Raw genomic sequence first — 13,277 nt, forward strand, 5'->3', positions numbered from 1 at the left:
TAGGAGCCTTGGGCCTCTGGGCCTGGCTCCACCTTCTGGATCTTTCCCTCTGGGACCAATGGCCTCTCAAGCAGAATCCCTCTTCCAGGCCCCTAGCGCACCTTCTCATCTTGACAAGGGCTTGCAGAAGGGGCTCCGTCCCCGACCGTCCCTACCGCTGACCCCACAGCCTCTGCCACCTGCCTTTACATCCAGGATCTCTCGGAGCCGGCGAGGGGCCATTCTACGGCGGGCAGCGCTCCCGACTGTCCCTACGGGGCCCCCTTCGCCCAGGCCTTTGGTCCAGACCCAGCCTACCCAAGGCCTCAAGCATGGGGCGCCGCTGTCTCTGCAGGCATTGACTGCGCCCTCGCCGCGGGAGCAGAGGCCGGCTTGAGGCCTTGACCTGCGGTCCGAGGCGGCACAGGCCAGGGGGCTTTGGTGCGCCGCGCCTGGCTGCCTCCCGCCGCCCCGGGGCCGGGCCTCGTCGGGAGCGCGCAGGGGCCGCTTCTCGGGTGGGTGTCTGGGGAGGGAGGGAAAGGCGCGGCGGCCGGGGATTCCGCCGGCGGGCGCTTTCCAAGTTCGCCCCAAGTTTGCGCGCGGCCGCCTGGGGGCGGGGGCCGCGCAGAGGGGCGGTGGCGCGGCCGGAGGGTGGGGTCTGGCGCGCGGGGCGGGCGCTGCCGCCTGGCCGGCCGCGGCTGGCCCGGGATCAGGGAGCCGATGTGGAATTTCCTGCCCGGCCCGGCGCCCCTCCTGCCGCCCCCCGCCCGGCCGTGCACTCCGCTTCCGGCCGCTCTCCCAGCGGCCGCACCCGCGCCCGCCCCGCGCCTGCCCCGCGCCGCATGGAGGGCGCAGGGCCCCGGGGGGCCGGGCCGGCGCGGCGCCGGGGAGCCGGGGGGCCGTCGCTGCTGCTGCTGCTGCTGCTCTGGCTGATGCCCGGCCCCGCGGCGCCCCAGGAGCTGAGCCCGCGCGGCCGCAACGTGTGCCGCGCACCCGGGTAGGAGCCGGCCGAGCTGGGGGAGGGGGCCGGAGGGGACGCCCGGGGCCGGGACAGGGGAGGGGGCGCCCCGGACCGCCCTGCGCCGAACGCGCGGGCCCCTCGGGCGGCCCTCCCCGACGCCGGCTCCGTTCCAGGCCGAGCCCGGGCACCGGGCCACGACGGTGCGTCCGAGGATACCCCCGGCGAGAGGAGAGCGCAGGGCAGCGGGCGCCGGGAGGGCGGACACCCGGGGTCCGAGACTTCAGAGAGGAAGGACCCTTTTGCCGGGTTGGGAGGGCCGTAAGAAGACGGGAAGCGCGTCCCGAGCCCGTGGCAGGGCATGTGCCCGGGCAGACGAGTGTGGCCGGAGCCGGGAGGGAAGGAGGCTGAGAGGCAAGCGGTGGCCTCCTCCCTGCGCGGGGGCAGCCGGGGAGATCTCGAGGCGAGCGGGAAGCACAGATTGGCGCCTTAGGAAGAGCGGACGTGGGTGGGAAGAGGGTGGTCACCTAACGGGGCGTCGAGGAGCCTCCGCTCCGAGTGGGCCGGGAGCGGGAAGAGGACAAGGGCGGCCGCCGGCCTCGGGAGGATGCGGACCCTCCCGGGTGGGACGCGGGTACCCCAGGAGCCGGCTGGGGAAGCCCGCGTGGGCTGGGCGAAGACAGGCCTTGTAGGGGGCGGGGAGCCGGGGCCCAGGACCGCTCACGGAGGACCGAGAGCGCGGGGCAGAAGCTGGGGGTGGCGCCGGGGTCGGAGGGCCTGTCAGGGGCCACTGCGAGGTCAAGGGCATCTCCGCGCGGGGGCGGGGAGCCGGCGTGTGCGGGTGCTCAGGCGCGGGCGGGCGGCCGGAGAGGCGGCCACCGGCCCCCTGCAGTCGGGGCGCCCGGGGTTGCAGGGCCCAGGGAGGCCGTGTCCGGGCGCAGGGCGGTCGCCGCAGACAAGGGGCTGTGAGGGGCCGCGCGGGGTTTCCGAGCTCGCATCCCGAGGCGCGCAGACCCCTCCCCGCTGCCAGCCCCGCCTCCGGGGCGGGGGCCGGCCTGGCCCGCCATCTGCTTCACATCGACGCCGCCGCCGCCTCCCGGGCCTCCCGGGCCTCCCCGGCCCCAGGAATGCGGCGGCGGCGGCGGGCGGGGCCGCCTGGAGGGGGGAGAGCGGGATCGCCGCCGGCCTGTGCCTCGCCTCAGCCCTCCTTCCCCGTGGGGGTCCCTACTGGGGGACCCGAGGGCCGGCCGCCCGCGCTCCCCCGCCCTGGACTTCCCCATCGGACGGTCTGTTCCAGTAGCCGGGAGCCTGGGCTGGGTTTCAGATCCCCAGGCCTCCTCATCCGAACGGCCTCAGGCACGTCGCTTAAGCTTTTCAGGCTGGGCCGTGCTCCCGGTGGAGGGGAGGGAGGGGGATGACCCTCGTCCTGCGTGGGGCTGGAACCACCGCCACTAGGGGCCCCGCCTCCCTCCCCAGGATCTGGACCATCTCTTCCAGGACCTGCCCAAGGCTGGGCCTTTCGAAGCTCCACTAGCTGTTGCCTCTGCCTGGAGGGAGGAGGACCTCGGAGGGGAGCAGCTCTGTCAGTAAAACCCCGGAGGCTTTCTGTGTGCGGCCCTGGCAGTGCCAGGGTACAGCTGTCCCGTATGTGTGTGTGCATGCGTGTAGGGGGGAGACGTACCACCCGTCATCTGACACATGGCAAGGGCCAGGGAGGAGGTATTCCGCGGGGAGACCCAACCGGAGGCGAGGAGTGAGAGGCCTGGGGGGAGGAGCCCGGAGCAGAGCCCTGCGGTGTCGGGGTCAGGCCCTGCGTGCTGACGGTCTGTTGGAAGGGGCCCGGGTGCCTGGGATGGGGATGGTGGAGGAGAGACCACCCAAGCTCTGCCGGCTCCTGAGAAGACTGAAGCCCCGGAAACCCTGGGGCAGGAGGGCAGAAGGTGGGAGACAAGCAGGCAGGATGAGGTGGCGGGGGAGGGGGGGCAGGGGACAAGTGACCTGTCCATCCTGGATCCACTTGGGAAGGTCGAGCCGGGTGTTTCTCTGTGCATCGTCTCTGGGAGGGTGCAGGGTCCCAGCCTCTCAGCCTGGAAAGACAGGTCTTACCCTGAGATAGAGCCGACTCGGGGTGGGGGCTTGCAGGGAAGAGGCCCCCAAGGCATTGCCAGTGTCTCGCTGGGACTCGGGGAGCCTCGCGAGGGAGCCAGAGTGGACCGAGTGGGGGCGCAGAGGAGGAGTACCCATGGCGGGGCGGGAGGAGAGCCGGGCAGTTGTGGAGTCCGGGGGCGGGTGGGGGCAGAGGACTGGACAGACAGTGGCAGAGTGGGCCGTGCGCTTGGGCAGGTTCAGGATCAAGGTCTGAGTCAGCACAGCTCCAGCTGCAGTGGCCATGCTCTGTGGCGGGGGCACCGCCTGCTTGCCGCGGGCCTGGACTGACACCCGGGGTCCCGCCTGAGTGTCTGAGCTGCCCTGTGCCCGGCCCTCTTTCTTGACCTCTCACTTTCATTAGATCTGAGACAACCGGGCTGCTAGCCCATCCCAGCCTTTTCTGCCACCCGTCTCAGGAGGAGAGGTCCCACGGGCTCGTCCTCTACATGGGCTCTGTCCCGCCAGCGGGTGGGGTTTTTTGCTCTGTTGGGTGGCGCCTGGGTGCCAGCCCTGCTGGGGGAGCTTCCTGGCGCCGTTCAGCATGGGCTGCAGTGCACACAGCAGCCTTGGGTGAGTTCTTGAGCTGTGCTTAGTCGCTCAGTCCTGTCCGACTCTTTGCAACCCCATGGACTGCAGCCTGCCAGGCTCCTCTGTCCATGGGATTCTCTGGGCAAGAATACTGGAGTGGGTTGCTGTGCCCTCCTTCAGGGGATCTTCCCAACCCAGGAATTGAGCCGGGGTCTCATCCATGGCAGGCAAATTCTTTACCGGCTGAGCTAACTGGAAATTTCCTGAGTGACTTCTTTTTTTTTTTGGTGCCAAAAGCTGGACACATCTCACTCTCTTAATCCTCCTGCCAAACCTATGGGGACCCATTGTACAGATATAGCAACTGGCGTTCAGAGAGGTTAAATTCTGTGCCCAAGGTCACACAGCAAGTGGCAGACCCAGACATCCAATGCTCTTCCCTGTGGCCCTAAGGCTAGGCTCCCAAGCTGGTCACAGCGAGGCAGCCAGGCCATCTGGGACAGAAGGTGGGCAGTATTCCCAGGCTGTCCCAGCAGGCCATTCTGGTGGGGTCACCTGCAGAAGGACCGGCTCCAGAGGCTCTCCATCCAGAGTCCTGGGCTCAGGCCGGCAGAAGAGGCAGGGGGTGATGGGTCTCCCTGTAGATGGGCTCCTTGGAGCCCCAGGGCAGGGCTGGGTGGGTGGGGACACTGGGGGCCAGGAAAAGCCAGGCCTGCTGAGTGTTCCTGTCTCTGGTTTCCAGTTTCATTTGTGGAAAATAAACTGGCCCATTCTTTGGAGGTTGGGGTTTTATGGGTCTTGTTCCCCAGGTCCCATATCTTTGACCCAAAGGAGAATCCAACCCTTTCTGGAAGAGGGGACTCCCTTGGGGTCCTGGGCGCCACCTGGGGTTTAGTGATCATCTCAAGCTGGGAACATGGAAGGCATCTTCTGAGGGGCCTGCTGAGGGGCAGCTCAGCCTTTCCTTTCCCTGACACCCCACCCACCAGGGCCATCAGGCCCCTCCCACCTCCTCCACCAACACATGCCAGTTCTCGGTTCCCATCCTCCCTGAGAGGCCCTCTCCTTTGCTCTGAGGTTGGACAGAGGCCATGTGTCTTTAGGATCTGAGACCCCGCAGACCTGAGTGTCTGTTCCTTCTTGACCTCCTTTGCCCGCAACGTGGGCACATCCCACCTCAGCCCTCATGACCCTCGCCAGAGGCCATGGCTTCACTTGGGCAGGGCCACCGAACCTCTGTGTCTGCCCACCCCATCAGCCCAGGGCTCGGGAGGCTGCACCGCCCCACATGGGGCACTTAGGAGGTTCTCGCCTCCTACTGTACCTTGAAAAAGCGAAATAAACTTGAGGTCTCACGAGCCTGCGCAGAGAGGACGCTGCAGTGTGGCCTCCCTCTAGCCCGCGTCGCGCCCTGGCGCTCTGCAGCTCTCACCTGCACTTCCTCACCTGGCAGACTCCCTGGGCGTCCCCTGCCGGAGCAGACCCCTCACCAAGTCCCCCTTGCTCAGAGGCTGCCTGTCTCAGCCCCAGCAGGGCATCCTGATGTGCTGCCCGGCCCAGCCAGCCCTGGCACAGTCTGGGTCTGAACCCTTGATACCCATCAGGCCAGACTCCACCCCAGCCCGGGGTGCAATTAGCCTACCTCCCTGGAGCAGGTCCACCTCACCACTGCCCCTCCTCGGATGCCTGGGGTCTCTTCTCAGGCCTGGCGGATGGGGGAAGAGGGCACAGATCAGCAGAGGCAAGACCCCCAAGTAGAGGGAACTGTGGAGTTCTCGGAAGAGGTCTGCGTTCTGCCACCTCCCAGGGTTTGCACTGGATGGCTGAAATTTGTGACTTACTGGAGTCCCCCGAACCTACAGCAGCGCTTCTGACAACCACCTCCTGAGGGCAGGGTGGGGATTGCTGGGGCGGCCTCAGTGCGAGGGGCTCAGACTCAGGCGCCAGTCTCTCTGCCTGCAGCTCCCAGGAGCTCACGTGCTGCGCCGGCTGGAGGCAGCAAGGGGACGAGTGTGGGATCGGTGAGTGGGTCACCCTGGGATCGGGGCCGGGGGCGGGGTGCACGGAGAGAAGGAGACAAGGGCGGCGGCTGGACTGGGGACACCTCGGCCCGTCTCGTCCGCAGCTGTGTGCGAAGGCAACTCCACGTGCTCGGAGAACGAGGTGTGCGTGCGACCCGGCGAGTGCCGCTGCCGCCACGGCTACTTCGGGGCCAACTGCGACACCAGTGAGCGCGGATCCGGGCGGGCGCGGGGTAGTGGGGGCAGGGTCCAGGAGGGGCGGGGCCTGGGCGGGAGGCGGGACCTGTTTCAGGGGTGGGGCGCAGGGCGGGAAGCTGGCAGGCTCTTTCCAGCGCCTGGGCCTGCCCCCGTCTCCACTCCTGCAGAGTGCCCGCGCCAGTTCTGGGGTCCCGACTGCAAGGAGCTGTGCGTCTGCCACCCGCACGGGCAGTGCGAGGACGTGACGGGCCAGTGTACTTGTCACGCGAGGCGCTGGGGCGCACGCTGCGAGCATGCGTGCCAGTGCCAGCATGGCGCGTGCCACCCGCGGAGCGGCGCGTGTCGCTGCGAGCCCGGCTGGTGGGGCCCGCAGTGCGCCAGCGCGTGCTACTGCAGCGCCACGTCGCGCTGCGACCCGCAGACGGGCGCGTGCCTGTGCCACGCGGGCTGGTGGGGCCGCAGCTGCAACAATCAGTGCGCCTGCAACACGTCGCCCTGCGAGCAGCAGAGCGGCCGCTGCCTGTGCCGGGAGCGCACGTTCGGCGCGCGCTGCGAGCGCTACTGCCAGTGCTTCCGCGGCCGCTGCCACCCGGTGGACGGCACGTGCGCGTGCGAGCCCGGCTACAGGGGCAAGTACTGCCGGGAGCCTTGCCCCGCCGGCTTTTACGGCCTGGGCTGCCGCCGCCGGTAAGCGCGGGCCCCGCCCAGGGAGGGAAGGGAAGGACAGGCCGCCGAGGGGGCGGGGGTGAGGCGGCCCGGGCCCCGCCTAGCCTCCCGCCCCTTCCCCAGATGCGGCCAGTGCAAGGGCCAGCAGCCGTGCACCGTGGCCGAGGGCCGCTGCCTGACGTGCGAGCCCGGCTGGAACGGCACCAAGTGCGACCAGCCGTGCGCCGCCGGCTTCTACGGCGAGGGCTGCGGCCGCCGATGCCCGCCGTGTCGCGACGGGCACGCCTGCAACCACGTGACCGGCAAGTGCACTCGCTGCAACGCGGGCTGGATCGGCGACCGGTGAGCGACCTGCGTGTGCCCCGGACACGCAGTCCCCCGCCGCCCTCCCTCCCCCGACCGCCCCCCGCGTCGGGCTCTGTGGGCTTCAGGGTCGTTGGCCCTGCTTCCACGGACGCCCTCCCCGCGTTCCGAGGTGTGAGACCAAGTGCAGCAACGGCACGTACGGCGAGGACTGCGCGTTCGTGTGCGCCGACTGCGGGAGCGGCCACTGCGACTTCCAGTCCGGAAGATGCCTCTGCAGCCCGGGCGCCCGAGGGCCCCAGTGAGTGCCCAGGGACGAGAGGTCTGAGGAGTCGGGATCCGGCACAGGGCTCCAGCCAGGCCCCAGGTGCTGCCGTATTGGCGACCAGACGGGACCCAGGCTTGGCCCTCAGCCAGCTAGGGAGCGACCAGGGGCTCTTGGGGGGCAGTTTCCTGCCCTGGTGTGGAGCCGATGTTCGAGCTGAGTCTGGCGGCCAGGTCAGCCTGTGGTCAGTGGGCTCCCCTGAGCTGATGACATGAAGTGAGCAGGGACTTCCATGTACACGCACGGGTCTGGTCCGGCAGCTTCTCTTCCCTGTACACAAGAGTCAGCCCCCGAAGTGGGCACCGCGGCCAGTCATCTCGGCCGCTCCCCCAGACTCCCCGGCCCTGGAGTGCACCCATGCATTTCCAAAACACTGATCGTCCAGGACGTGCTGGAGGTGGGGGTGGCCGCAGTCCCTAGAAGATGGAGGCAGGGAACGCGGGGCTGGCCGGCCGCGGGGTCGAGCGCGGGAGGCGTCTCGGAGAGGAGCTCGGCGGCGCCCCCAGACCCCGCCCGCCCGCCTCCCTGACTTGGCGCTCCCGCAGCTGTAACCTGACGTGCCCGCCCGGGCTCCACGGCGTGGACTGCGCTCAGGTCTGCAGCTGCCACGAGGACTCGTGCGACCCGGTCACCGGCGCCTGCCGCCTGGGTGAGTGGGTAGGGGCCATCGGGCGGGGGCGCGGGGGTCTCTGGACCCGGCTCTGATCGGGCGCTCCCCACAGAGACCAACCAGCGCAAAGGCGTGATGGGCGCGGGGGCGCTGCTCGCCCTGCTCCTCGGCCTGCTGCTCTCGCTGCTCGGCTGCTGCTGCGCCTGCCGCGGCAAGGACCCAGCGCGCGGGTGAGGCTTCGCGGCACGGCCCTAGCCCGGCGCGCGTCGCGCGGGGTCTGCGGCGAGGGGCGCCCTTCCCGGCCCCGCCCCGCCCCGCTGGCCCCGCCCCTTCGCTCAGGCCCCGCTCGCCGCCTCGCCCCGCCCCTTGCCCGCGTCCACTCTAGACCCCGCCCCGCCTCCCGGCCCCGCCCTGTGGGTGGGCCCCGCTGGCTCGCCCCGCCCCTCAGGCCAAGGCACGGCCCCGCCCCCTTCGCTCAGGCCCCGCCCCCGCAGGGAGCTCTCGCTGGGGAGGAAGAAGGCGCCGCAGCGCCTGTGCGGACGCTTCAGTCGTATCAGCATGAAGCTACCCCGGATCCCGCTCCGCAGGCAGAAGCTGCCCAAGGTCGTAGGTAAGGATGACCGGGGAACACCCCCGACGCAGGTGGCTGCCGGGAAGTGGGCGTGACCGGGTCAGTATAGGAACGCCATGGGAGGGGCGAGGGGAGGTGCGCCCAGGGCGAGGAAAGAGGGCTCGCGGATACGGGGGAGCCCGGCAGGAAGGCAGGGGTGGTGGCCTGGACGTCCCGTCGCCCCGCAGTCTGCGGGAGTGAACGCACTGTCTATCCTGGTGCGGAGCCGCAGGTGGACGCGGGGCCTGTGCGTGGGAATGCCCTGCCGCAAGAAGCCCCCGCCCCCGGCCCAGACTTCTGGCAGTGCCCAGGGTCTTCCCTGGAAAGGGGGCAGGCTGACCCCTGGGCCCCCACAGCTGTCAGGACGGTCAGCTGCCTGGTTGCAGGGCATGCCGTTTTCTCTCCTCTGTCTGCACTGATTCACACCGGGGTGGAAGCTCTCTGTTCCAAGAGACAAGCTTTCCCACTTGTTTCCAAAGATGAAGGGGACGAGGTGATGAAGTCTCCCGGGAGGTAAAGGTGGAGACAGCTGAGAAAAGCCACGCTGGGCCCACTCAGCATGGTGGGGCCTATGGACACGGGTGTAGGGCTGGAGCCCACCTCCTGTTTGTGCGATGGGGACAGGCTGGCCAGCCTCTGGGGTTCCCTGTTGGCAGGGTCTATCTGTGGAGGCTGTGCCTGGGGGTGGTAGCCTGCCGAGGTGGGCTGAGCCAAAGACTGGCCTCCCCACTGAGCATTTATTTGCTCTCAGAAATTGCCACGGGGCAGGGTCTGAAGCATGGCCTGGAGGGCCTGTTGGCGTCTCCCAGGCCAGGTGCTCCCTCTTTTCACAACTTTTGGCCTGACCTTGGTCAGCTCCCTGGCTGCTGGGAGAGGCCTATTGAGTTGCCTGTCCTACTCAGAGTCTTGGGGTACGGCTGGTTGGGTCCCTACCTCACTGTGGCAGGGGGGCTGGTGAGGGCCCTGGCTGGGGCAAGGCAGGGCCCCTGGCAGCTGTGCCTCCCTCCTCCCCAGTGGCCCATCATGACCTGGACAACACACTCAACTGCAGCTTCCTGGAGCCGCCCTCAGGGCTGGAGCAGCCCTCACCATCATGGTCCTCCCGGGCCTCCTTCTCCTCTTTCGATAGCACGGATGAGGGCCCCGTGTACTGCGTACCCCACGAGGGTGAGTTCGCCTCCGCTTGGGGTGAGGACCCCTCTCGCTCTGACCCAGCGAAGGGTTCTCGCTGAAAAGATCTCTGTGCTTGGAGGAATAGGGAGGAAGGGCTGGTGATGCTGTTAGCTGGGGGTGGGGGACACACAGTTGAGGCTGCAGGTCAGGCTTCTGTGCTGTCCAGCACCAGACTGGGCTGGGGGTCTGGGGAGGTAGCCACAGCTGGGTTCACATCTGGGGAGACCAGGCAAAGAGAAGTTTCTGGGCTGGGAGAGGAGCTGGCAAGAGGAGACAGGAAAGGGAGTTTGTGGGGTCTGGAGGCACACTTTCACGGGAAGCCTTGGCTCACAAACGTCAGGAAGCAGGCTCACCCTCTGGACTTCTGGACCCTCTCCTCCTGCTGCCATCCCCGTGAATGACCCTGGGCAGGTAACCAGGTGACCCTGAGCCTTGGAAGGTCTTGCTCTTAAGTAAGGATAAGGAATCAAGGGTCAGATGTGGCGATGGTGGCCCTGAGGCCGGGAATGGGGTGCGGGAGAGGTTGGCTGCCGAGGTAGGGCTGCAGCCCAGGAAAGAGCCCCTGGTCAGGCCCAGGGGCTCCAAGTCTGCAGACAGCGCAGGGAGCATGCCAGGCCTGGCTGGATGCCAGGACGCCTAAGCGCCAGCGGGGAGGGAAGAGGACGGGAAGGGGCGCCGGCGGGGGCTTGCGCCTGGAGGCTGGAGGGCCGAGCTTTTCCCGCGGGCGGTGACCAGCCCGTTCTTCCCTGGTCAGAGGCGGCCGCAGATAGCCGGGATTCGGAGGTTCCCGCCGAGGCGCCGGTGACCACGCCCGCGGAGGAGGCGGCGCCCCTCCCGGCGTCCTCCGACAGCGAGCGGTCGGCGTCGAGCGGCGACAGGCCCGGAGGGGCGCTGTATGCCCGCGTGGCCCGGCGCGAGGCCCGGCCGGCCCGGGTCCGGGACGAGGCCCGAGGTCTGTCGCTTTCGCCATCGCCCGAGCGCCGGAAGCCGCCACCACCCGACCCCGCCACGAAACCCAAGGTGTCCTGGATCCATGGCAAGCAGGGTGCCGGGGTCGCCGCCGCCGCCCCTGCGCCCTCGCCTCCACCCTCCGGCCCCGAGGCTGCTCCCAGCCCCAGCAAGAGGAAACGGACGCCCAGCGACACGTCGGCGCGGCCCCCCGGGCTGGCGGAAGAAGGGCCGGCCCTCGCGGCACCCTCCCCGCCTCGGGCTCAGGCTCGGGCCCGTGGCCCGGGCCTCCCAGAGCCCATGGACGCTGGCGGGCCTCCGCGCAGCGCGCCTGAGGCCGCCTCCATGCTAGCCGCCGAGCTGCGCGACAAGACTCGCAGCCTGGGCCGCGCCGAGGGGCCCCCGGGCATGCAGGGCACCCGAGAGAAGCCGGCGCCTCCGCAGAAGGCCAAGCGCTCCGTGCCTCCGTCCTCTCCGGCCCGCGCACCCCCCGCGCCCGAGACCCTGGGGCCCGAAAAGGCGGCAGCCGGCGCGCCGGGATCCGACACCCCTCGGAAGAAAACCCCCATCCAGAAGCCGCCCCGCAAGAAGAGCCGGGAGCTGGCGGGCGAGCCGGGCCGGGCGGGCGCGCCCACGCTGTAGTAAGGGCGGCCCCACGGGCCTGCAACTTCCCCGCTTAGCAGTGCTGCTTGACACCCCGCGCCCCCTCGTCTCCCGCGGGGGCCCCAGGCTGGAGCCGCCGGACGGGAGGTGCGTCTCGCTGATTCAGGCCCCTCGTCCCTCCTGGACAGGACCGTGCTCGCTGCGGTGGGAAGCCCCATCCCCGTGGCTGAGGCCTGACAGGCGCTTGGCTGACCCCTCCCTTCCCACGGCCTCCCTGGGGAGGGCTCCCGTCTGCCCGCCGGGCTCTCCAAGGCCAGAGGCAGGAGGGCTCTATCTAGAGAACACCTCCCCCTGGCCCAGAGTGCCTTGGCTGGGCCCTCTTCTCACTGGCTGGGGCCAGAAGCATTTCCACCCGGGATGCCTCTCCAGTCAGGGCCTGGCGCCTCTGGCTGGAGGCTCCTTCCACTGGCTGAGCCCCAGGGCCTATGGTTGACAGGAACCTGGGGAGGAGGGCTGGTCTCTGCTCCTCATGGGGCTTGCCTGTCCCCCACCGGTCCTCCCCAGCCCCCTCCACTGTCGAGCTGGTTTCGATGGCCTCCCAGCACCCCACATGCCTGGGAATCCGAGGGGCGACTCCAGTGGCCTGAAGAGATATATTTATAGGCCCCCAGCAGGGCTGCTCCCACCCTCACCCCTGGGGGGCCCCAGGATGGGCTCCTCTCGGCAGGGGCTCGGCCAAAGCTTTCTGAATAAAGTGCCTCTCCCCCCCACAATGGTCTGTTTGCTTCCTTTCTGCTGGGCCTCTAACAAGGACGTCACCCCAAGAGATCCTGGCACCCCTTTACCCAAGTGGTGTCTGGGAGCCCAGGTGTGGTCCCCAAGGACCATGTGGGAAGTGGGTCCTGTCCATCTGCCCAGCCTTCATCTTTTTATCTAATGTGTTGGGCACCCACTTGGCCCACCCCTCCGCCAGTGGTGCCGGGCAGGAACAGATAGGGTGGTTACGAGGAAGGAGCCGGTGCGCCGCTACCCCTGCCCTGCTCCTTCCCCACTGGCCACTGCTTTATGCTTAGGGCCCTGAGCTCTTTGGTGTGTCTGGGGCGGGTCAGAGGCTGTGGCCAGGGGGCAGCAGGCCAGGGGCACAGCCTCTAGCCAGGCCATGTCTGGCACAAACAAGACGGTTTGGCAGTGCACAGAGCCCCGCTGTCTGTCTCAATGGGCTCCCTGTCCTCAGCCGGAAACGCTCAGCTGCCTGCCCTGCCGGCTGTTAGAGCTGGGGGGAGGGGGGAGCACGCCTGGCCCTGAGCCCCAGCTGGCCCCGCAGGCAGGCCCCCACTGCCTGGCGCCGGCTGGCCCCCTCTCTGGCTTGGCCTTCTTTCTGCGGCCCCTTATTCCATGTCTGCAGGGCTTGTGGCCCTCAGGAGGGCCTCGCAAGTCACCTTCCCGAGCTCCAGAACTTCACCCCTCTAGGTGTGTGCTGTCCCCGCCCACCTGGGCTCCTCCATCGCCAGCCTCTGCCTGGCAGACCTCTCCCTCACTCCCCGCTGCCAGCTCTTTCCATCAGGAGATTCAGCCAAGATGCTCCTATCACCTCCCCACACCCGCCCTGCACACCCTGGAACGGCTGGAGTGTGCCCAGTGCTGGCGACTCCGGGATCTCACCTGGCGAGTCTCCAGTCCTCTGGTCGGATGCCACCTGGAGGTCCACGTCGGTGACCCATGCAGGGGCCGAGCCAGCTGAGCGGAGATGCCTCATGGAACGGGTGGACATCTGGTGTGGCTCCTGTGGCCGTGGTTCCCGCCTCTGGCCTGGTCAGGCCTGACGTGGAAGGCAGGCTCCCGGTCCCCAGGCCCGCAGCTTCCCTCGAGCCAGCCGGGCACCCTCCCAACCGTGGCCCCACGCCTGGCCACAGCCTCATCCCTTCCTTCCAACACCAGGCCATGCTGACTGCCGGGCGGAGAACACAGCCCTAATGTCAGCCAGGAGGGGCAGAGGCCCGGCAAGGGCAGGGCAGACCGAGGAGGGTGGTGGAGGGCAGGCGGTGGGTTGGGCACCCCTGTTCACCGTGCCCACCCTGTTGCTCCCCGATCGCCCAACCCCTGCTCCAGTGGGCAAGACACCGCCCGGCCTGGATCAGCACAGTGTGGGGTGACCGGAGGGCTCGGGCCCCGTGTCTCACGTCCCCCAGGCCTCCCCCAGGGCCCCT

The 13,277-nt window shown here is 68.9% G+C and overlaps 1 protein-coding gene across 1 annotated transcript; it reads left to right on the forward strand.

Moving 5' to 3' along the window:
* The first annotated feature begins 726 nt into the window (after nucleotides 1–726).
* SCARF2 (scavenger receptor class F member 2) lies at nucleotides 727–11,834 on the forward strand. Its single transcript, XM_055404866.2, has 11 exons — nucleotides 727–976; nucleotides 5,576–5,634; nucleotides 5,739–5,840; nucleotides 6,000–6,519; nucleotides 6,622–6,840; nucleotides 6,974–7,102; nucleotides 7,672–7,775; nucleotides 7,849–7,966; nucleotides 8,231–8,346; nucleotides 9,361–9,513; nucleotides 10,274–11,834. Exons 1-11 carry the CDS (start codon nucleotides 822–824, stop codon nucleotides 11,107–11,109), a joined length of 2,511 nt encoding a protein of 836 aa, XP_055260841.1. The 5' UTR covers nucleotides 727–821; the 3' UTR covers nucleotides 11,110–11,834.
* Nucleotides 11,835–13,277: the final 1,443 nt, after the last annotated feature.

Source organism: Moschus berezovskii, chromosome 19 (genome assembly GCF_049115385.1).
Source record: "Moschus berezovskii isolate FMDL1 chromosome 19, NW_MosBer_1.0, whole genome shotgun sequence".
NCBI lineage: Eukaryota > Metazoa > Chordata > Mammalia > Artiodactyla > Moschidae > Moschus > Moschus berezovskii.